At 39.4% G+C, this 25,031-nt stretch overlaps 1 protein-coding gene and 2 non-coding genes across 4 annotated transcripts in view; all 3 read left to right on the top strand.

Annotated features, from left to right (window-relative positions):
- LOC112058325 (dihydropyrimidinase) overlaps window positions 1-25,031 on the top strand; it is a 78,313-nt gene that overhangs the window by 45,409 nt on the left and 7,873 nt on the right. For both annotated transcript variants that reach the window (XM_024099067.2, XM_024099068.2), the window contains exons 3-11: window positions 12,610-12,794; window positions 14,004-14,080; window positions 15,821-16,018; window positions 16,487-16,633; window positions 17,549-17,675; window positions 19,455-19,563; window positions 20,853-21,001; window positions 22,419-22,606; window positions 24,286-24,370. In XM_024099067.2, the coding sequence (XP_023954835.2) occupies window positions 12,610-12,794; window positions 14,004-14,080; window positions 15,821-16,018; window positions 16,487-16,633; window positions 17,549-17,675; window positions 19,455-19,563; window positions 20,853-21,001; window positions 22,419-22,606; window positions 24,286-24,370 (1,265 nt within the window). The remainder of the gene's footprint in view (window positions 1-12,609; window positions 12,795-14,003; window positions 14,081-15,820; window positions 16,019-16,486; window positions 16,634-17,548; window positions 17,676-19,454; window positions 19,564-20,852; window positions 21,002-22,418; window positions 22,607-24,285; window positions 24,371-25,031) is intronic.
- Window positions 18,285-18,477, top strand: LOC112058343 (U2 spliceosomal RNA). Its single transcript, XR_002887767.2, has one exon. It is a non-coding gene; the product is annotated as a U2 spliceosomal RNA (small nuclear RNA).
- Window positions 23,276-23,468, top strand: LOC112058342 (U2 spliceosomal RNA). The gene has a single exon (XR_002887766.2). It is a non-coding gene; the product is annotated as a U2 spliceosomal RNA (small nuclear RNA).

Below are 25,031 nucleotides of genomic sequence, written 5' to 3' on the forward strand. Positions count from 1 at the left end.
CACCCGCTACCACGCACCGCGCGTAACTGTTCACAACACTTGTCAGGACAACTTAATTAACAAATCAAACTGTAACCAAAATAAGACCCTAGAATGGCAGAGAATGACCTTGAGTGAAGTCACGTACTTGTGAACGATGTGTGTAGGGTTAAAGGTACCTTTGACTGTTAAAAAACACTCCCCTTTTCCACTCAAGTCACTCTCCCCGCCTATACCAAGTAACCCATAAAGAATTACACAACAAGAGATGTGGACGGTTTGAACGCCACGAGCACACTGAAGCAAACACGAGATCGGGCGACGTCATATCTGTCACAGACTACTATTTCAAATTTAAAAGCGACTAACGCGGCGATAACAATCATTATTTTGCATACATGCGTTGCCTCGATGATTGCCTCGTGAAGGCAATAATTTTTTTCAGCTGCCCGTAACGAGATCGGGTTAATGAAAAATCTTAATTTTCAGTAAATTTCGATCTGCATGTACATTATATTACCTAATGTTTTAGCCCACCAACCTCCCCGCCCTAAAAAGGTGTGGTGACTATAAGTTTTAAATTCCCTCTTTAGGTAAATTTTGTGGTGTTGCAAGGGATAATCCCTGGATCTACTGAACTAATTTAGAAAATTCTCTTACTACCAGAAAGCCACGTTATTTGTGAGTGTCATAGGCTATATTTTATCCCCGTTTTCTTGTCGGCTAACATTATGTATAGAGATAATGTTTTAGCTCTCTAATCTCCGCACTGAAAAGGAGTGGTGACTTTAAACTCCAAATTTCCTCTCGTTTAAGGAGACTGACATTAAAATAAATAAGTCATTAACCTAAAAATGAGCTGTGACAACCCAGTGGATATGACCTCAGCCTCCGATTCCGGAGGGTGTGGGTTCGAATCCGGTCCGGGGCATGCACCTCCAACTTTTCAGTTGTGTGCATTTTAAGAAATTGAATATCACGTGTCTCAATCGGTGAAGGAAAACATCGTGAGGAAACCTGCATACCAGAGAATTATCTTAATTCTCTGTGTGAAGTGTGTGAAGTCTGCCAATCCGCATTAGGCCAGCGTGGTGGACTATTGGCCTAACCCCTCTCATTCTGAGAGGAGACTCGAGCTCAGCAGTGAGCCGAATATGGGTAGATGACGACGATAAAAATGAGATAATAAAACATCAACAAAATTAATTTATTTTTAATTAATTAACTCTTGTGAAAGTACAAAAAATCTGCAGGTAGGAGATTTCTTAAAAAAAAAACAACAAAAGAGATAAAAAAATGCAACTCATGCAAACCATTAGGTGTGAATAAAAAGCTATATAATATGGTGCAGAATATTTTATAGAAAAACTAATAACAATTAATTTAGAAAAAAGTATGTACTCAACAGTAAAGTTGTTATACGTGGAATAAATATAGAGACAGAATTATTTTTGAACGGCATGTTTGCAATGGGGATGATGACTAGGTTTGAATATATTGATTTTTATGAAACATTCGGGTAAATAGAGTCATTGTTAACTAATTTATATATAAAAAGCAAAGATTTTCTGGATATTTGCAAAATAAATGAGATTATTAGAGAAAATTTCAAAATCTATGAAAAATCTTTTATCGTAATTAGATGAAAACTCATACAGTTTTAGCTTCCTTACATTAAATGTGACATTTTTTAATATGTGAACTATAAACATAAACGCACAAATAACAAACATATTAGTAATTTTGTTTGTACGCACATACAAATCTAACGATCATTACATTACCTACGACGTCATTAGTTCGTGCCATTTTGTATGGGGCGTTCTTCAGGGATCCGCGGCAGCGCCGCAAATCTGACCCTTTAAATCCCTGTAGCTCCGAAAGTAATGATCGCAGATACCCTGTTCCTTTTACAAAATTGCTTTATTATTAGCGTACTCTTAATTTATATACAATTTAAAAAACTGTCATCATCCCTATTAAATATCACGTGTCTCAAACTGTGAAAGAAAAGCATAGTGAGGAAACCTGCATACCAGAGAAAATTTTCTTATTTCTCTACGTGTGTGAAGTCTGCCAAACCGCATTGGGCTAACGAAACCTCTCTCATATTGAGAGAAGACTGGGTTTAATGATGTACGAATGTATGATATACTAGCTGACGCCGCGCGGTTCCGCGTGGTTCCCGTTCCCGTAGGAATATGGGGATAAATATAGTCTATAGCCTTCCTCGATAAATGGGCTATCTAACACTGAAAGAATTATTCAAATCGGACTGGTAGTTCCTGAGATTAGCGCGTTCTCTTGCTTCAGTTTTATAATATTAGTATAGATTGTTTAGCGCTGGTCTCAATGCTTGCTTTAATACTTATACTTGGGAATAAGACGCCTGTAGGTTATAGCATAATATATATTCCACAAATTAATAGTACTTAAGTAATGGAGGCGGTGAAATAATAATATATAGTTATAAGTATAATTCAGGCTGTTGTATGGAAATCAGCCGCTTGTGTGGAGAACTCAAATAGTACATGACGGCCCGATTCTCCCTTGCGCCTCTCTGGTGCGCAGCCAGGCAGAATCGTGTTCTAAATTCGAAACATGCGATGAGACAGCCAGTCTTATGTAAAGTGAACTCCTTGACTCCGCCACACCACCCCCCTGCGGAGAGAGAAAAAGAGCAACAAGAGAAAAATTTAAAACAAAACAAAAAAATCTATTTACATTGGAAAGGAACTGTGAAACGAACTCTACGACCTGATCGAGTGGTAACCGCTGGTGACAATAGTTCGGGTTGATCAGGCTGTAACACGAAGGCTGGTTTTAGGCGATCAATGGTAACGGAGATGGGTTTTCCTTTTGATTCGATCTTAAAATATTTCTCGCTTCGTTCCAATACCTTAAAGGGACCCATGTAAGGCTGTTGTAATGCCTTTTTAATCGTTCCCCTACGTAGGAAAACAAAATCTGCTGTAGACAGATCTTTTGGGACATAAAAATTTTTGTTACCATGTCTGCTTGCAGGACATGGAGATAATTTCGCCATATGTGTGCGAAGCCTATCAGCGAAATACGTCTGGTCGAAGCATTGGTCTTTGGTGGGATTAAAAAAATCCCCTGGTAACCGTAGCGGTTCCCCATATACCAGGTCAGCACACGATGCCCCAAGGTCCTCCTTCCAGGAGCTTCTGATTCCTAATAAAACAAAGGGTAATACCTCGGTCCATTGTGGATTGGCGTGACACATTATCGCCGCCTTTAACTGGCGGTGCAGCCGCTCCACCATACCATTGCATTGAGGGTGATACGAAGTTGTCATGCGATGCTCAGCACCGGTCAGTTCAACGATCTTCTGAAACAGATGCGAGCTAAACTGAGATCCTCTGTCAGTAATTATTACACGAGGACACCCAAATCTGGCTAACCAGCCAGAGATAAATGTAGCAGTGCAAGTCTCAGCGGTAATGTTTGGCATAGGAAATACCTTAGGCCACCGTGAAAAACGGTCGATGACGGTGAGGCAGTAACTTTGACCGTTAGAGTATGGCAACTGGCCAATTATGTCTAAATGTATTGTTGAAAAACGCTCTGATGGTTGTGAAAAAGTTGCTAATGGAGAAGCTGTGTGGCGGGTAACCTTAGACCGTTGACACTCTGTGCATGCACGAGTCCAATTACGACAGTCTTTGCGCATAGATGGCCAAACAAAACGCTCAGCAATTAATCGAGAAGTAGCACTGACCCCCGGATGACTGAGGTTATGAAGACTCTCAAAAATGGATTTACGAAACTGAGTAGTTACAAAGGGACGAGGTTTTCCTGTGGATTCGTCACATACCAGCTCAAAATTTGTACCAGGTACTGGGACTCTTGTTAGACGTAACGATGTTGAATCCTGCAGAGAGATAAGCTCCTCGTCGGATGCCTGTGACTGCGCTAGGGACTTGAGTAAGTCCTGCGCTGAAACGCCTTCCACCCGAGAAAAAGCATCCGCGACCAGATTGTCAGCTCCCTTGACGTGCTGAACATCTGTGGTAAATTGAGAAATAAATATTAATTGATTAAGTTGAACGGGGGGAAGTTTGTCACGGCGTTGGCTAAACATATACAACAATGGTTTATGATCGGTATATATTGTAGCGCTTTGTGCTTCCAAGATGTGTCTAAAATGTTGTACGCTCTCATAAACAGCCAATAGTTCTCTATAGTAAGCTGGCCATGATGATTGCTTTTCAGTCAGTTTTTTACTGAAAAATGCGATTGGTTTCCATGAATCTTTATATTTTTGTTGTAAACAAGCACCAACATGAGAGGATGAAGCGTCCGTAAATAATCCTAACCGCGCGTTAGCTATTGGATGAGATAGGAGTGTAGCGTTAGCCAAACTTTGTTTGCATTCAATAAAAGCGCGTTCCAAGTCAGGCGTCCAAATAAATGGTTTTGCACCTTTACCTTGAATGGCTGATAAAGCGTCGATAAGTGGGGCTTGATACCGGGCAATGCTGGGCAGGAATTTGCGGTAAAAATTGACCATGCCAAGGAAACGTCGAACACCTTGTACCGTTTTTGGCAAGGGAAAACCCTGTAAATCCTTGATCCTATCCTCGGGCGGGCTAATGCCTGCTGCGCTAATTTTATAGCCCAGGAACTTTACTTCTGGAACATTAAATTTACATTTTTTTTCATTTATGACTACCCCATACTCTGTTAAACGTTTAAATAATAATCGTAAGTGCTCCTTGTGTTGCTGTTGGTTTTTGGAAAAAACTAATATGTCGTCAATATATGCGTAACAAAAATCAAAACCACGAAGCACCTCATCGATGAACCTCTGGAACGTCTGGCCAGCGTTACGAAGGCCAAAAGTCATAAAAGGGAACTCGAACAAACCGAAAGGAGTCACGATCGCCGTTTTGCAAATGTCAGCCTTTGCAACAGGAATTTGTTGGTACGCTTTTACTAAATCCAAGGTACTGAAAACCGTCGAACCCTCCAAATCTTGATTAAAATCACCTATATGTCTAACTGGATACCGGTCTGGAATAGTACGGGCGTTTAAAGCGCGATAGTCGCCACACGGACGCCAGTCAGACTCCCCTTTTGGAGCCAGGTGTAAGGCAGAAGACCACGCACTATCTGACGGCCTGGCAGAACCGCACGCTAACATGCTTGCGAATTCCTTTTTAGCAATAGCTAGTTTGGGAGGTCCCAAGCGGCGCGGGCGACAAGACACCGGTGGTCCATCCGTTGTTCGGATGAAATGAACCGTGTTGTGCTTGATGTCCCGTGTAGGACCAGGAGGTCTCACGAGCTCCGGAAATTCTGATAAAATTTCACAGGTGATGTCCACGGTCTTAATACTTTCCTGCTCGAACACTGTTATTGACGCCGTGCATGACAATCCCGTAGTTTTATCTACAAGGCGACCGGATCCGCAATCAGGTACCAAATTGAAATAAGATAAAAAATCGGCGCCTATTATTGCAGTACTAACATCGCATATTATAAAATTCCATTTAAAATCACGACGTAAATTTAAATTTAATGATAATAAAATAGTTCCGAAAGTTCGAATATCGCTACCATTTGCAGCGCGCATGGTGTAGTCCGACGTTTTTGGACGTTTTTCTAACCAATTTACTGGATAACAAGATACATCAGAGCCGGTATCTATAAGAAAACGTTTTTTCGAGTTCCAGTCCGAAACAAATAACCGACGACTTCGAAAAAGACAACTAGGCATCGTCTCTACTGATTGTCTAACCAAATTCTTCTTATCAACAAATGAACACGGCTTGATGCATTTATGTGCACGAGTTGCGTACGTGCGATGATACCAGCACATATCAATTCTGTTTTTGTGGGAAGAGGAAGTGAAATTGTTATTTGATTGGTAAAATTTTGACAAAGCAGCAATTTTTTTTGATAATTCTTCAATGCGCGACAAGAGGCTGTCTTCGGATGTTTGGTCCGAAATAGAAGAAACCTTACCGACCTTATATTCAAAAGGAGGAGTAGGGCGATGGGCCAAACTTTCACGAAGAGTGTGATTGTCCCTGATTAAAAGGCCAACTGTTTCAGCCAGTTGCTTTAGTTTTTCACTTAACATTGCATTTTCCTCTATTAGTACTGATATATCCATACTTAAAAATTATTTGTCTGAAAAAATTGTAAATACATTAAAAATATATTACATAAACTATAAACGCGAGAAAAAAATCTATAAACATGAAAATAATAAATTTTTTTTTGAAGTAAACAACGTTGCTAGGTAATCGTTTAAAACTATCATTTATTGTCTTTAAATGTCCGTGATGAAAACTCCTACGGATTGCCATTGAAATTTCAATAAATAATCACGTAAATAATATGTCGCTGATTTCATCGATGTAAACCACATATAAATGCCTTGAATAAGTATGACGATAGTTCTTCTACATTTATTCTCTTTGAACAGACTTCACTAGATATTGTAATTCTTCTTAAAATCGTAGGCAGTATTGATATCACGATTCATAAACATATTTCTCCAAGTGTCAATTGTCTGATGTCAATTCAGTTGCGTAGTGTTCTCCAGTCGGTGGTCACCAATTTAGCGCTGGTCTCAATGCTTGCTTTAATACTTATACTTGGGAATAAGACGCCTGTAGGTTATAGCATAATATATATTCCACAAATTAATAGTACTTAAGTAATGGAGGCGGTGAAATAATAATATATAGTTATAAGTATAATTCAGGCTGTTGTATGGAAATCAGCCGCTTGTGTGGAGAACTCAAATAGTACATGACGGCCCGATTCTCCCTTGCGCCTCTCTGGTGCGCAGCCAGGCAGAATCGTGTTCTAAATTCGAAACATGCGATGAGACAGCCAGTCTTATGTAAAGTGAACTCCTTGGCTCGCCACAATTGTAATAAAATTATGTTTCAGTCTTTCCCTAATCTAAAAATGAAAATGAAAATTGAATGAAAATCTATTCAGTAGTTCCTGAAATGCAAATTTTTTATTTTGTTTCTCCTATTAAAATATATAGCACGAGCCCAATTTTTAAAATAATTTTATTCAAATGACATACATTAGATTTCTGTTTTCTTTTGTAGATGCCCTGTGCAATCTACTGAAGAAAACAGAATTTAGCTAACAAATTAATACAAAAGCTTGGCAAACAAAGTAAAATATACAGTTGACTTTAAAAAGGAAGTGTGATGACTTCAAAATAATTTTCAAATTAAGAACACCCGATACCCGCACCGGAAACAATGCGCCAACAAGCGTATCCGCAGCACCATAACAGCGATGCCCATAAGTGGGTGACAGCTATTAGCATAAATTATAGAGTAGTGTCGTCGGCTTTGTTACGAGTTAGTGCTAAACTATTGCAACACTATGTGTGACAGGTTGAATGACCTAATATATGCATTCAATATGGTGAGTGCATCATCTTCATCATCATTATCTCCTCCGTGGCGCAGTGGTATGCGCGGTGGATTTACAAACCGGAGATCCTGGGTTCGATCCCTGGCTGGGCAGATTGAGATTTTCTTAATCGGTCCAGGTCTGGCTGGTGGGAGGCTTCGGCCGTGGCTAGTTACCACCCTACCGGCAAAGACGTACCGCCAATCGATTTAGCGTTCCGGTACGATGCCGTGTAGAAACCGAAAGGGATGTGGATTTTCATCCTCCTCCTAACAAGTTAGCCCGCTTCCATCTTAGACTGCATCATCACTTACCATCAGGTGAGATTGTAGTCAAGGGCTAACTTGTAAAGAATAATAAAAAAAAATAAAAAATAAAAAAAAATAAAAAATCTGCCTATTTAACGGTCCTCAGGTCCAGACCGCCCTCTTCATAGGAGAGGGGATATGGAACTTAGACCCATCAGCCTGATGGGCCTTAGTTAATGCGGGTTGGCGGGCTTATAGTGATAATGACCACTGTTATGTGTTAATGAATGTCTGGGACTTGTCTCAACACAACGCACTCTAAGATGGTCATCACCCAAACGAAAGCAACCACTCAAAACTACCGCTGCCTATGATATGCGGGATCTACAAAATCTGCATTAGGTCCCGTCTGACAAATTTATGCAATGCCAGAATCAGGTATGCGTTGACTAACAAATCCACAAATGGCCCTACGAAGACGACAATCTGTTGCCCTTCGCCGTCTTCGCTTCAAGGTTCGTGCGTAACACGATCTTTGCCAGGAATCTAAAGATGGAAACCCACCATGGCCCACCCGACTTCGCAGTCATACGTGCCGAATCAGTGGGAGGGCGGGTCCGGTACTTGCTCTTCGCGTGTTCCCGAGCCGCCTTCTTGACTCCTTACAAATTATTTATTTTTCGTCCTTGTCCCTATATTCGCTTTCTCCCCTTTCAACAACAATCAACAACAACATCATCAACGGAAGATTCCCGTATTCCCCCGTGGAACCGTCACAATGCGCTCTGAGTCACGTCGTTTCTTATGCCACCGGTACGCTAACTCCCGTCGCCGATGGAAGTTTTCCGACGAGACGAGGTCATTGTCATCTCGAGCCGCAAGTCCGCTTCTCTGCCTTTTGGCTAAGATCATAGTGTAGTATCTGAAGATGAAAGTCTTGATGAGTCGGTCGGCTAGTTAAGAGACTTTCTGCAAGCGGATCCGCCGAACTCATCTCACATTAGAGGCATTACTCCATATCATAGAAGATTCTTGACCGTAGAGCCTTTTCGCAAGATGCCATATTTCATTAGATTTAGAAGATCTTAGATTATTTCACTAACGCGACTCCTGGGAGATCTCAGCTTCCACCCCACCTAATTCTTGTTGTCTTAACTTTCTTTCAATGTTCCACTAGGCTGGCTTTCCCAGTGGTCTGGTGACCCCTACAAATGCCAACCCATCGATCCTAACTGTTAACGGCATGTGTCTGCGATCACAGGAAAGGGAGGGGTTCAACCCTGGAACTGTTGTCTCCACGCCCTTGCGGGTGTGAGAGATGAGTTGGTCACACGGCTTAACGAGCTCGGTGTCCTCGTCGTCATTATCAACCCATATTCGGCTCACTGCTGAGCTCGAGTCTCCTCACAGAATGAGAGGGATTAGGCCTTAGTCCACCACGCTGGCCCAATGCGGATTGGCAGACATCACACACGCAGAGAATTAAGAAAATTCTCTGGTATGCAGGATTCCTCACGATGTTTTTCCTTCGCCGTTTAAACACGTCATATTTAATTTCTTAAAATTCACACAACTGAAGTGGTAGCCCGACCTAGCTCAAACCGAACCTTTTGACTATAAGGTCTTAGATCCAGGAGCTTATTGGTCTGTAGCCACATAGGTTAAACATTGGACCACGGCAGTTTTGTAATGTAATGGAGATAACTGAAGTGGTAAACATAAAATCAAAGCTACCTATAAGGGTACCAAAGGCGTCTTGAGAAAGAAAGAACCCACAACAAAACTACTCGAAAAAATTTTGTAAAGAGATTAAATTAGACAATAATTAATAGATCGTAAAAAGGTCGTAATATATTAAACGGGAATCAAACCCCGCATAACAATAATACTTTAATAGATCCCGTTAACCATTTCAATTTCGACTACTTAAGGATTGCTCCCTTAATCGGGGTAAATTAAATCGTTTTTGTGCCGTAAATTGTGAATGATTCAGCTTGATTTTAATGGACGCAGTTTAACTGCTTATTGTGAGGACCAAGGTTGGAGTCCTGGAAGAAAATAGTTCTTTACTAATATTATAAAGAGTTAAGGTTTGTGGTATTGGAGGGGATAATCTCTGGATCTACTAAACCGTTTTTTTAATTATTTTACCACTAGAAAGCCAGGTTATTTGTGAGTGTCATAGGCTATATTTTATCCCCGTATTCTCACAGGTACGGGAATTACGTGGGTGAAACATTGCATCGGCTAGTTATTTTAATTTTTATAACTGCTTCATTGGTCCCGTGGTTAGCTGATACAGCTACGGACGATGAGGTCCAGGGTTCGAATCTTGGGGCAAGTCAACAAAAAAAATATGTTACTGGGATTTTTGTTACAAGACAAGTCTTAATAGCAGTCTAGAGTTGGAAAGTTGGTGGTGTTAGTACACCCCCGTGCCTCGGTGAGCACTTTAAGCCGTTGGTCCTGATCTTTCACCGGTCGTGTTGGTCTGCCGTCCCATCGGACTATGAGAGTGAGGGAATAGAAAGTGCACCTGTGCTTGCGCACACATTTGTGCACTATAATATATCCTGAGTGTGTTATGTAAGCATATACTACATGGTTAATCTCATCATGAGATTGGTCGAAATAAGAAAAAAAATCAATGGGAATGATGACTAGGTTTGAATATTTTGATTTTTATAATAAATTCGGGTAAATAAGGTCAATGTTAACTAATTTATACATAAAAAACAAAGATTGACTGGATATTTGCAAAATAAATCTAATATATAAAATTCTCGTGTCGCGGTGTTCGAACTTGAACTCCTCCGAAACGGCTCGACCGATTTTTGTGATCCTTAACGTGATTGTCGGCCAGGGTGGAGAATCGGCCAACATCTATTTTTCATCCCCCTAAATGTTAAGGGTAGTCCACCCCTAAATTTTTTTTTTTATTTTTTAGGCAAAATTTTTTGTTTTTATTTTTTTTATGACACAGCATACAAAAATACATACAACCCTAAATTTTCACCCCTCTACGATCAACCCTTATATTTTATTTGTTAATTAAAAACTATAATTTTTTTGGTAAATTTTTTTTTTATTTTTTGATGACTTACAATAAAAAATCTCATAATACTTTCAATTTTTCACCCCTCTACGATCAACCCCTATTTTTTATTTGTTAATTATAAACTTTAATTTTTTGCCAAAAACCCTAAAATAGCCCTTTTCTTTTTCCCATACAAATGATTTGTAACTAAAACGTAGTCAATTTGAGCTTTATTGTTATTGTATAAAGTTCATATTAATAATAATTAGAAAACGGGGTAGGGGTAGGGTAGTGGTAGGGTAGGGGTAGGGTAGGGGTAGGGTAGGGGTAGGGTTGGGGTAGGGGTAGGGTTGGGGTAGGGTAGGGTAGGAGTAGGGTGGGGGTAGGGTAGGGGTAGGGTAGGGGTAGGGTAGCGGTAGTTGAAAGTTTACATCGAGTTTCACGCGGACGAAGTCGCGGGCATCCGCTAGTAAGATTATAAAATTTCAAAATCTATTAAAAATCTTTTATCGTAATTAGATGAAAATTCATACAGTTTTAGCTTCCTTACATTAAATGTGACATTTTTTAATATATGAACTATAAACATAAACGCAGAAATAATAGAGATATTAGTAATTTTGTTTAAACGCCCATACAAATCTAACGATCATTAAGTGCCTACGACGTCATAAGTTCGTACCATTTTGTATGGGGCGTTTTAACGTTTTTCAGGGATCCGCGGCAGTGCCGCAATTCTGACCCTTTAAATCCCTGTAGCTCCGAAAGTAATGATCGCAGACACCCTGTTACTTTTACAAAATTGCTTTACTATTAGCATACTCTTGATTTATATACAATTTAAAATACTGTCATCATCCCTATTGAGATAAGAACTTAATATATATTTATTTAAGATTCTGTGGGTGTCGAATGGGTGTCAAACAATATCCCAATCAACACCCTATCAAGATAAATTTGTGTTTAAAACAACGAAACGTCAAACTTTCAAACCATTTTGTACACATATATCTAGGTTCCGTTAAAACAGTTTCATAGCGCGATGAAAATAGCTACTAACGCCATCTATAACTTGGATTGATAAACTTGGAAAGGCTGCAAGTTTCTTACACTAGTTGTACCCTGCGGTTTGATTCACATATAAGTATGGTGTATGTATTTCTTTCAATAAGTTCAAAGTTTTTATTAAACGCAAGCTTATAGAAAAGTCTTGTTATAGTGTATATAAACCATCGTTTCCCAACCTGTGGTCCGCGGTCCCCTGGGGGTCCGCGAGTATGTGTATGGGGTTCCGCGGTGTTATCTCTGGACCATACATAAATGCTAATGTCTCGTAATCGCTACGCTTATTGCACTGATTTGAGATTACAACTTATTAGCAACATCAACCCAAATATCATTGATTTAGTTGCAAAAAAGCAACACCAACCTTTACATTATTTGTTTTTCATATTTTTCATAATAAACAGTTATAAGTACCTAACTAACTAAAATAAAGACCCAATCGCATTTTTTTTGCTCTTTTTTTTTATTCTTTACAAGTTAGCCCTTGACTACAATCTCACTTGATGGTAAGTGATGATGCAGTCTAAGATGGAAGCGGGCTAACTTGTTAGGAGGAGGATGAAAATCCACACCCCTTTCGGTTTCTACACGGCATCGTACCGGAACGCTAAATCGCTTGGCGGTACGTCTCTGCCGGTAGGGTCTGTTTATATTATTTAGGGGGTCCGTGAAAACTGTGCTTGATTTGCTAGGGGTCCGTGGCTGAAAAAGGTTGGGAAACGCTGGTATAAACGATAAAGAACTGCACTGTACGATTGTTTATTTAATACTTACTTGTGAATAAGTTTGTAAAATTACTAAAACTTATAAACATACGCAACCTAAAATAGCAAATAAATAAATAGATGTATTGACTGATTACAGACAAGTGGGCCGTAACCTTATCATCCCTGGTGGTACCCGGACCATCGATGCCACGCGCAAGCTGGTGATGCCTGGTGGGATCGACCCCCACACCCACTTCGAGCTGGAGATGATGGGGGCCAAGACGGCTGATGACTTCTACAAGGGAACGCGAGCGGCGGTGGCTGGAGGCACCACCACTGTCAGTAAGTTATCATTCTACCAGTGGTAGCTTAACATCGGAACACTATACTGTGTTTGAAGTTTAATTTGTTGCGGCCCATAGTTACGAAATGCTTTCGCGAAACCAATTTTTAACCGACTTCAAAAAGGAGGAGGTTCTCAATTCGGTCGGTATTTTTTTTTTTTATGTATGTACACCGATTATTAGTATCAATCATACTTCAATATTTATCGATAGGGTGACGTCTCCGTCGATAATTAAGCTATTTAACAAGAATGAAATTAAGCTACAAAACGTAGTCATCCTATTAAATAATAGGGTGAAAAATGTTAATTTCCAAGTATGTTCATCTAAAATAATAAATAGCAAATTACTCGAAAATAAATTATAATATATTTAACGTCCATTGCGACTGGTTTTCGCGAAACGAAAAATAATGTAATAGTATTGACAAATTTCACGATCCATTTGAACAATATGTATGGAATATCGCATGTCAAAATTTCGCAATTGAGCTGCTGAAGTTCAAACAATCATTAAAAAAAAAATAATAATAATCTATCCATAAATTATTTAATATCAAACTTCTTTTTAGGGTTATTATACTTGGTCGATTTTTATCGTTCAACGGAAGTTATCCTGTCCAATTGCAGGTTAAAGATTTATTAATCACTAGCGGACGCCCGCGACTTCGTCCGCGTGGAAATCAATTTAAACTTTCAACCCCTATTTCACCACTTCAGGGGTTGAATTTTAAAAATTCTTGAATCACATTATTTTTCGTATTTTTTTTAACCTTTTCCGTATTATGGTCTCAAACTGCGCCAAGTTTCATTTGAATTCATTCAGTAGTTTCAGCGTGATGCCCGGTCAACAAAAACACGGACAGACAGACAGACAGACAGACAGAGAATATTTTTGAAATCACTGTCGATTAAATAATGCCCTCCAATTTAAAATGTCAAAATTTCTTCAATGTACAAAATTTAACCTGTTACAGTTTTAATATAAGTAGGTATAGATGATGTTTATTGCTTGGAATTATGAGCAAAGGTCCCGGTTTTATTATATTCTGACCTAACCTACCACTATACATAGAGTATTATTTTACAGAAAACTGTAAAATAGTCTCCTGCCTCAATGAACGGATTTTACACGAATTTCGGTCGAAGATGTAGTTATTTTTAAAATATGTAGTCAAAATACTTAACAAAATTTGTTTCCATTTCAGTTGACTTCGTTCTACCCAATAAAGGACAATCTCTCATTGAGGCTTATAACAACTGGAGGGAGAAAGCGGATAACAAGGTATTATCTTATTTAGTTATTAAAAACAATATATTCTGACAGCCTCCGTGGCGCAGTGGTATGCGCGGTGGATTTTCAAAACGGAGGTCCTGGGTTTGATCCCCAGCTGGGTAGATTGTGATTTTCTTAATTGGTCCAGGTCTGGCTCGTGGGAGGCTTCGGCCGTGGCTAGTTATCACCCTACCGGCAAAGACGTACCGCCAAGCGATTTAGCGTTCCGGTACGATGTCGTGTAGAAACCGAAAGGAGTGTGGATTTTCATCCTCCTCCTCAAGTCAAGAATAAAAAAAAATATATTTTTTTTTATTGATATAAGCAAGGGGTTGACTGCAAAGTAATGATGCTACCTATAGTGAAACGCGTTTTCTAGGCAAGCGTCCTAAACCTCAACATTGCTTTCCTTCAGGCAAAGTTATAAAGGATGCTCAGGAGTATTTTCCTTTATAAAGAGTGCTCGGCAGTATTAGTATTCCCCGTAACTTCAAGGTGTTGACGAGCCACCTATAGGAGCCGAACTAAAATTTTTTGAACTAAAAAATAAAAGCTTTTTATGTTTTCATACAAATGCCTACTCTAATTAAAAACCTCGTGCACGCCACTGGTTTATAGTCTATTGACCATAAAAAGACGGTATTGTTTATTGTTGATCCACAAATTAGTATACGCCAGTCGCTTCCTAAATCAAGGCGAAGTTTTTTAACAGTATTCAAATAAGTGAAAGTGCATAAATTAATACACTTTTACTTGTTTACTAAACTTTAACCGGTTTTACAGTTTTGTAAGGGGAGTTTCGTATTCTTGTATTATATAACCCTAATTTCTAACTAATATTATAAACGTGAATTTGTCTGTTTGTTTGTTACCCTTATCACTTAAACTTGAATTAGCTACCACCCTACCGAAAAAGACGTACCAAAGTGCTGTGGATTTCATCCTAGTCCTAACGATTTAGCTCGTTTCCATCTTTTATTTCATCATCACTTACCATCAGGTGAGATCGTACTCAAGGGCTAATTTGCAGAGAATACAAAAAAAAAAACAAACTTGACCTGACGGGTAGTTTGGCAGAGTAGACGAATCTACTCTACCAATCATTATAAAAAAAAGCCAATAAAGATTCGAAAACAGTTATGCCCGGACGAATCATAAGAATGATGTTGATGATTTATTTATTTTTATTTATTTATTTACGTACAACAACAACAACATACATATAAAGACATGCACAAATAGATGTTTATAAATAGCTCACATTCACTATCTATGATAATAAACACTCACTAAAAAAACACGCAAACAGTCAAATACTCACAAACACAAACAAACTCACCGATAGATGATTGGATGATCATCATCATACCAGCCAATGAAAGTCCACTGCAGGACATAGGCCTTTTGTAGGGACTTCCAAACATCACGATACTGAGCCACCTGCATCCAGCGAATCCCTGCGACTCGCTTAATGTCGTCAGTCCACCTGGTGGGGGGTCGGCCAACACTGCGCTTACAAGTGCGGGGTCGCCATTCCAGCTCTTTGGGACCCCAACGTCCATCGGCTCTTCGAACTATGTGCCCCGTCCATTGCCACTTCAGCTTCGCAACTCGTTGAACTATGTCGGTACTTTGGTTCTTCTGCGGATCTCCTCATTTCTGATTCGATCACGCAGAGATACTAATAACATAGCTCGTTCCATCGGATGATGATTGACAGGTATTCTTCTATTATCATTAATTTTCCAGGTCTGCTGCGACTACGGGCTCCATGTAGGCGTGACCTGGTGGTCGCCATCAGTAAAGAAGGAGATGCAGCAGTTGGTAGCAGAGCATGGTGTCAACTCATTCAAGGTGTTCATGGCGTATAAGGACACCTGGATGCTGGATGACTACGAGCTGTGCCAGGTGTTTGAGACCTGCGCCGAATTGAAAGCACTGCCTCAGGTAAATTAATTTATATGAATTTCAGTAATATTATACAGAGGTATATTCTTGAACATTTTGTTTGTTTCGGATTTCCTCAAAAAATACTCGACTAATTTTAAAAACTTTCATCATAATTATTATAACATCTTCACTAAGTTACATAGGCCAAATAATTAGAACATCTTCACTAAGTTACATAGGCTAAAGCCTTGTGTCTAGTCAGTTTTATTTACCTTAAAATATAGCGAATTTAGCATGAAGGGCTTAAATTTCAATTGCAAGAATCAAACTAAACAAAAAAACCTAAAAAAGTAAGAAAATAACTTAGTAAAACTAATTGTTTATTGTAACAATTTGAAAAATGAAAGAAATAAAGAATAATTAAAATATCTTTATGCCACACATCACAATTATTTCTGGTTACAACAGACCAATAACCTGCGATATGTGGCATAACCTAGAAAAAATATCATTTCTTGTTTCCAGGTGCACGCAGAAAATGGTCACATAATAGCCAGGAATACAGAAAAGCTACTTGCTGCCGGTGTCACCACCCCCGAGGGTCACGAGCTCTCGCGTGACGAGGAGGTGGAAGCGGAGGCTGTTAACAGAGCCTGCGTTATTGCTAACCAGGTAATGTATTACTCTCTTGTCAAATAAAAGTGCTCTCTTCTTAGGGTGCCTCTCCGACTAGCGAAGGTTGGCAGTCAGTTTCTTGAACTCGTCTCTATCCTTCGCGAGGCGAAATAATTGTGCGGCGCTCGCGATCTCGGTCCACTCTCTGATGTTCCTCAGCCGAGACTTCTTCCTGCGACCACCGCCTCTTCTACCAGCAACTTTTCCCATCAAGATGAGCTGTAGAAGTTCGTATCTCTAGTGCCGTAGCATGTGCCCTAGATACCGACTTTTCTCGTCTTGATGGTCTGCAAAAGTTCACGCTTCTGATTGACGCGTCGCAGAATTTCACATTCGTCACAAAAGTGCTACAGCGGTCTTAAAATAGCCAGGAATACAGAAAAGCTACTTGCTGTCGCTGTCACCACCCCCGAGGATCACGAGCTCTCGCGTGATGAGGAGTGGAAGCGAACGCTGTCCAGATAACATGAAATTTAACCAGGTAATAACACAGATTTTTTTACCAGAGGATCAGCACGCTGCGGTATTACCAATCAGGTAATGTACTTCGTACTAAAGGTGCTACAAAGGTCATGTATTGACTCAGAATACAGAAATTCTTCTCGATGATAGCATCTCCACATCAGAGGTTCAGCAGTGATGAGGAGGTTGAAGCGGAAGCTGTCAATAGAGCCTGCGAACCAGGTAATGTATTACTCTCTTGTCAAATAAAAGTGTTACTTCTTCTTCTTCTTAGGGTGCCTCACCGACTAGCGAAGGTTGGCAGTCAGTTTCTTGAACTCGTCTCTATCCTTCGCGAGGCGAAATAATTGTTCTTGATCTTTGACTCGTTGAGTAAAGGATATAAGTCTACAGTTATGGGAAATACTCCCGAGCACCCTGTATATTCAATGTATCGTTATTTGGTTACAGATGAATGCACCTCTATACATAGTACACATGATGTCAAAGAGCGCAGTGGATGCCCTCCGCAATGCTAGACTAAGACAAAGGAGGGCCATTATCGGTGAAACTCTTGCTGCTACAGTAGGCACTGACGGTGAGTCACCAATCCATACTAACATTATAAATAGGAATACTAAGTCTGTCTGTCTGCAAAACTAATTTGGAGAAGGAGACCATCAATTAGTCCATTATTCCTTAACAAATGAAAATGAGATTACCAAAATAAACTAGAATTCTCAGTAGTTATTTTATTTTTGGTTAAAATGGTGCATTTTATAATGCCCATAAATTATATCCTGATTTTACAACTGGTATTCAAACTGTAACTAAACCATTCTAACTGATATTATTATATTTAATGAACGACACAAATGTGGACAAGGCAAGTTAAATAAACCTTTTAAAAAACTCACAACTTGTGATAAGAAAAGAAAAAGTAAATAATTTTTCAGAATATTATGACAATAACAACATATAATGTAGATTAAAAAAATATTAATTCATTTCTTGAGCAACGTTTTGTATGACTACGTAGTTCATACGGCTACTAATAGATGTCGCTGTGCTTTTTACATACAATGTAAGCAACATATTGTATTACTCCTCCGATAGATGTCACTGTGTGTTTATACCTACAATTTTATAACGCGCTTAGAAGATTCCTGCCATACGATTGAAGTACCCAGAATTATTTGTGTTCTGTATCGCTTCTCGGCCTTTTGGCTAAGATCAAAGTGTAGTATCTGTTCTTTTCAGCTTAATATCTGAAAGTTCCCGCAATGCGGGACCAGTATATTAAACTGATTTTTGTAAACCGACGGGATGTTCGGGGCTCGCTCCACTCCCGTCACGGGTCGGCCCGGCATTGCAGTGCCGCCGGGATCGGCCCACAGAATTCACTATCAAATCCAAATTCCAAATGGAATTTGGAAACTAAATGTAGATTCGAATTTTGAATTGAAATTTGAAACTAAAAGTCTGTTGAGGTCAGGACTTCTGTCTGTTACCACTTACCATTTCACGGATAAACGGTAAACCACTGAATCTGAATCAATCCAATCCACTGAATCAATGAAATTTGGACTTTAAGTTGAAATTCGGACTTGAGAGATGATAAATCGGGGCAGAACATCAGGATGAAAGTAGCCTAGCCTAGTAGGGACTTTCCTACATAGAGTAAACCTGAGGAGTAAACTTAGTCAAATAGATCTGACAGAAGCTAGTCTATTTAATAATGGCGATGATGACTAAGATTGATTTTTATGATTGACCTTGTTTAGGTCAACATTAACTTATTATATATATTAATAAACGCACTAATAAAGAAATTTGTAATTTTGTTTGAACGCCCATATAATTCTAATTTCACGCATCGACGACGTCAATCTTTCGTTCTATTTATTGTGGAGCGTTTTTGAGCGATCTGTGGCAGCGTCGCAAATCTGACCCTTTAAATCCCCGTAGCTTCGAAAGATATGATCGCAGATACCCTGTTACTTCTATAAAATTGGTTTACTATTTATTCGTTCGATCCCCGGCTGATTGAGGTTTTCTTAATTGGTCCAGGTCTAGCTGGTGGGAGGCTTCGGCCGTGGCTAGTTACCACCCTACCGACAAAAGACGTATCGCCAAACGATTTAGCGTTCCGGTACGATGTCGTTTAGAAACCGAAAGGAGTGTGGACTGTGGATTTTCATCCTCCTCCTAACAAGTTAGCCCGCTTCCATCCTAGATTACATCATCACTAACCATCAGGTAAGATTGTAGGTTAACATACATACAGCCGAACGTAGAACCTCCTCCTTTTTGGAAGTCGGTTAAAAAAAAATCTCAATCTAATTAATCCAATTCCGTGCCTTCTAACATGTTTCAGGTATGCACTACACGAACGCTTGCTTCCGTCACGCGGCCGCACACGTGCTGTCCCCTCCCCTGCGCCCGGACCCGGACACCCCCGAAGCGATCATAAAAGCACTCGCTGAGTAAGTGAATAATATATTTTTTTAAATTAATAACTTTAAATAGTTTAAAAAACTAAAAAACACGCTTTTAGCACACACTGAAAATACAAATATTGGATTTAAGTCACGTGACTTTCGTATTCCTGACAGCAAACCCTCGCATTTGATATCCACATCATGAGGGTGGATTTCAAACAGCCAGTCCGCCATCTTGGGGAGGCTATTGGATTTGTAATGACGTTTCTTAGCTAGACATGTATTGTCATCAGAACTCAGAGCGTGTGCATTCATCCTAATCGAAGACCGGGAAGTCGGTCAAATTAAGATTCCAAGATTTTCTTACATATATAGTTACAAGTGATTCGGGAGGCCGTCATATTGGATTTGTAATGAAGTTTCTTAGCCAGTAATGTATTGTCTTCAGAACTCAGAGCATGTGAAAAATTTCATCCTAATCGAAGACCGGGAAGTAGGTCAAATTAAGATTCCAAGATTTTCTTACATACATAGTAACAAGTGATTGGGGAGGCCGCCATATTGGATTTGTGATGACGTTTCTTAGCCAGTAATGTATTGTCTTCAGAACTCAGAGCATGTGAAAAATTTCATCCTAATCGAAGACCGGGAAGTGGGTCAAATTAAGGTTCCAAGATTTTCTTACATACATAGTAACAAGTGATTGGGGAGGCCGCCTTATTGGATTTGTAATGACGTTTCATAGCCAGTCATGTATTGTCATCAGAACTCAGAGCGTGTGCAAAATTTCATCCTAATCGAAGACCGGGAAGTGGGTCAAATTAAGATTCCAAGATTTTCTTACATACATAGTTACAAGTGAAGCTAATATAAGCGTGTTAAAAATAATAGCGGACGCCCTGTTAGTCTCGGGCTCTCAATGTTTATAAAAAAAAACACTTTATTAACTGAAACAAAGTTTTTATTAATTTATATATATCTACAATTCTCGCTACGACAATACCCTCTCTATTTCACGTTTCACGACTCGCGAGGACCTGCAAAGGGTCTATAGGCAACTAATGTTGTCAGGGGTTTAGTCTTATTACTGGACCAGACCGGAGGGCATAAACCAGGTCCGTCGCTGGACAGCAATTTGGCTAATGACCAGAACGACTGAATGTTAGAGACAGAGTTGCTGACCTGGTCATTTATATGTGTCGCAGGTCTTCGTTACTAATATAGAATTTAGGGATGTAACAGCTCACATATTCGTGCGAATGATAATCCTGGGCCACGAGATTTCTTATTATGCTAGCTAGGTTTTGACTCGCGAACTTTGTTGATTGTTCCAGGGACGATTTGCAGTTGATTGGCAGCGACAACTGCACGTTTACTGAGAAAGACAAAGAGAAGGGGAAAGATGACTTTACGAAGATACCCAACGGAGTTAACGGCGTCGAAGACCGCATGGCTATCCTGTGGCAGAAGGCGGTCAATACTGGTATGACATTTATTTTTCTCACATTTATTTATTTAAACTTTGTTTTAATTTTTTAAAAAATATATAAAAATCCGAAATCCAAGCCTTCCCGTTGAGGACTTTTAAGTTCTCCAGCAACCAACGTTCACTGCTCTAGAGTGACTTCCTTACAATACGCGCTGTGTCAAGGATTACTTTAACCCAACAGTCAATCGAAAGCTTTTCTTGATTGCCGAGTAGCAAAGTAGGTACGAAAAAGAAAAAAAACGAGTGTGCTTTATACCACCATGTCTGTAATTATATTTCTTTCAATAAAAAAAACAAAGCGCTTTCTATGAGTTTCAGGCATAACTGCAACAAGTTCTTGAAAAGGGATTGTTTCAAAGTTCTTTAAGAACGCCATCTACTGATAGCTTAACATAATAAATACTGTTTCACTATGCCTGTAGGTGGCAGCACGCATTTTACACTTCTCGTAACATATTCACCAGCTTATTCCAATAAGTCAAGCGCGTGTCGGAAAAAACGGGTTGACATCAGAAGTGGAGTAAAATACGTTCATTAAATGAACCTATCAGGTCTAACAATTCCCACTAAGAATGTTAACAATCCTCAGAGTCGCAGAGTGAAGTCCCGGACTTGTGACCGTTGTATGTAGGGTTAAAGACGTCTTTTAAAACTAGTTAACACTCCCCTTCTTCACTCAAGTAATTCTACCCGCCTATCCCAAAATCTATGAAGGATTTTCCAACCAAAGGTGTGGATGGATCGAACGCCGCGACAAGAATGAGTTAGTCGCCTATATCGCCAGCTCTCGGCCTCCCAATACTCTCCACCTAACTCACACTTCGTACTATCTCGGCTCGTGACGACACTAGCCGAGCGAACTAATGACTCATTCACGTCAACATAATTATGTGTGTAGAAGTTTTTTTTTTTTGTCTTATGTATCTGCAATCAGCCGACAGACTATATGCAGACTTGGTGAAATAAATTTGGCTTTACCAGACAAGAAGACCATTGTCTTAAAGTCTGCACAGAGTCGAGCACATCAGCTCGCTTTAACCGCTTAACTCTTTCCAGCGCCGGCCCGAAGTAAACTTTAAAACGGAGCGAGATCCAATTATGGCGTCTCTCCTGTTTGTTCCTAATAATATGTAGATACCTACCAAATTATGAGTGTAAAGTAAGAATGGAACGCGAAGATCTCGACCATACTCTGGGGTGGCCAATTGAAAATCAGGCGCAGTACCGTCTACGGTTGAGTAGGATTATCATTTCTGCGCCCTCTAGGATTTGGCGTCTGGAGCGACTGCTCCGTTCGCCGTATGGACGGGGCCCTGACTCTTTCCACAGTTAATAGCCAATAAAGCAATCGTTCTTTGTGTTTCAGCTTTTGAAGTTTCACTTCTTGTTTAACTCGTTTCTTTTGTTCAAGGAATGATGGACCCGTGCCGTTTCGTCGCGGTGACCAGTGCGACAGCGGCGCGCGTGTTCAACCTGTGGCCGGCCAAGGGCTGCGTGGCGGTGGGCAGCGACGCCGACGTGGTGGTGTGGGACCCGCAGCTCGAGCGCACCATCTCCGCCGCCGCGCACCACCACGCCACCGACTTCAACATATTCGAGGTGAGATATTACAGCTACGATGCTGAGCCAGTGGCGTAGCTTGAAGGGGCCCTGTATCAAAGTTAGTTGGGGGCCTAATAGAATGATTTTTTTTTTTTTTTAATAGAATGATTGAATGAATTGAATAGAATTGAGCCTATATACATTCTATCATAACTGATGTATCATCTAATATATCTTCTTTCATCATCTTTTATAATTAAATACATTTAAACGAGAAAAAAATATGTATTTTTTTCTCGTTTTTATTCAAAGTAGCAAAATTAGCAATAAGTTCGGCAGAGAAGATGGTGGGTATTAAAAATGCATAGAAACCGTAACTAACGGGAAAAATTTAATTTAAATGTGTTTTAAATTGATTGTACCCACAAACTTTCAGCGTGAAACCAACTGTCACCCGCACCATCCGACACGAAACGAACTGTTGTACTAGTAGCCTGATTAAAAATACTAAAAAATCCAAAATATCAAACGACACAATAACGCCATCTAATGTAGATTCTATAATAATGTATTGACTTGTATAGTTATGTGATCGAAATTTTGTATTACTACGAAGTTCATAACACCTCCGATAGATGTCACTGTGTGTTTATACCTACAATTTTATAACGCGCTTAGAAGATTCCTGCCATACGATTGAAGTACCCAGAATTATCAGTGTTCGGTATCGCTTCTCGGCCTTTTGGCTAAGATCAAAGTGTAGTATCTGTTCTTTTCAGCTTAATATCTGAAAGTTCCCGCAATGCGGGACCAGTATATTAAACTGATTTTTGTAAACCGACGGGATGTTCGGGGCTCGCTCCACTCCCGTCACGGGTCGGCCCGGCATTGCAGTGCCGCCGGGATCGGCCCACAGAACTCACCAAACTAAATAAGTTTATCATTAAGGGATGAACTAGCAGTCAGATAAGCAATCAGCATCCGTCCGCGTGGAAGGGAAATCAATGTATATTGTATACTTTCAAGTTTCACCACTTTAGTTAATAGTTAGGCCTTAGGGGTTAAGTTTAAAAAATTCTCGAGTCACATTATATTTATACTAGCTGATGGTTCCCGTTCCCATAGGATAGGAATACGGGGATAATATATAGCCTTCATCGATAAAAAAAAAATTAGTAGCAACTAACACTTAAAGAATTTTTCAAATCGGACCAGTAGTTCCTGAGATTAGCGCGTTCAATCAAACACACAAACAAACTCTTCAGTTTTATAATATTTGTATAGATACTTGTATAATCCAGTCAAATTGGACTTTGATTTGTACCCCGTATTATTACAAAATTTAAAAAATTAAAGGATTTTATTAAAATTTAATAAAGTGAATACATTTAACTAAATAAAAAGAAATAAATAAAATAAAAACCCAAGATTTTGAGTTATATCAAGATGGCGCCCATAGAGCAACTATGACATGACAATTGACAGTAAACGTCAAATCGATTACTGCATTTAAAACGTCATCTATCCGCCATTATTACTCTTTATAGTGTTGCGTTTCTTGGGAGATAATTAATATTATTTCGGAAGAATTAAAGTAAATTCGTAGATTTGTATAATCAAAACTAGTTAAAAAAATATATTTTCTTTTATTTCCGCTAGGGTACAATGACTGGTCCTGGGTTCCATACAATTTTGGACCATCTCCTTTAATATGTTGTATTTTTTGTTTTTCCCAGGGGACGCGAGTCGTTGGCAGCCCTCAGTACGTGATAGTGAACGGACGAGTCTGTCTCGATGACGGCGAATTGAGAGTTGCTGAAGGTAATATACCTAAAATTGTACAAAAGGTGTAAATTAAATAATTTTAATTGTTAAAATTAATGTTGTATACACATAATGGCGGAATTATATTTGTCTGACGTGTCGTGTCAGTCAGAACAGAATCGGTATCATACATTTTGTATGGCAACGTTTACACTTATGTGTTGTGACATGTCGTGATGGCTTCTGATGTGTCGCACACAAAATGTACGTCACGACACGACACGTCAGACAAATATAATTCCGCCTTTAATAGAGAAAGAAATTGACAACTGATTAGCATGCCATTGGCAGTTTAATTTATTTCATTTTTTGCACTACTTCACTTCACCCACCAATCCTACTTAATAATATAAACGCGAAAGTTTGTATGGATGTTTGGATGTTTGTTACTCTATAACGCCGCTACAACTTAAGCGATTTAGCTGAAATTTGGAATGGAAATAGATTTAACTCTGGATTAACACATAGGCTTTTTATCCCGAAAAAATCCATGGTTTCCCGAGATTTGCGAAAACTGATGATTTTGATGATATGAATGTTTGTTACTCTTTCACGCCTCAACTACTGAACCGAATTAGCTGAAATTTGGTATTAAGATATAATATTATAGCCTGGATTAACACATAGACTACTATACTTTAATATAGTAAAAAACTGA

This window comes from Bicyclus anynana, chromosome 25 (genome assembly GCF_947172395.1).
Source record: "Bicyclus anynana chromosome 25, ilBicAnyn1.1, whole genome shotgun sequence".
NCBI lineage: Eukaryota > Metazoa > Arthropoda > Insecta > Lepidoptera > Nymphalidae > Bicyclus > Bicyclus anynana.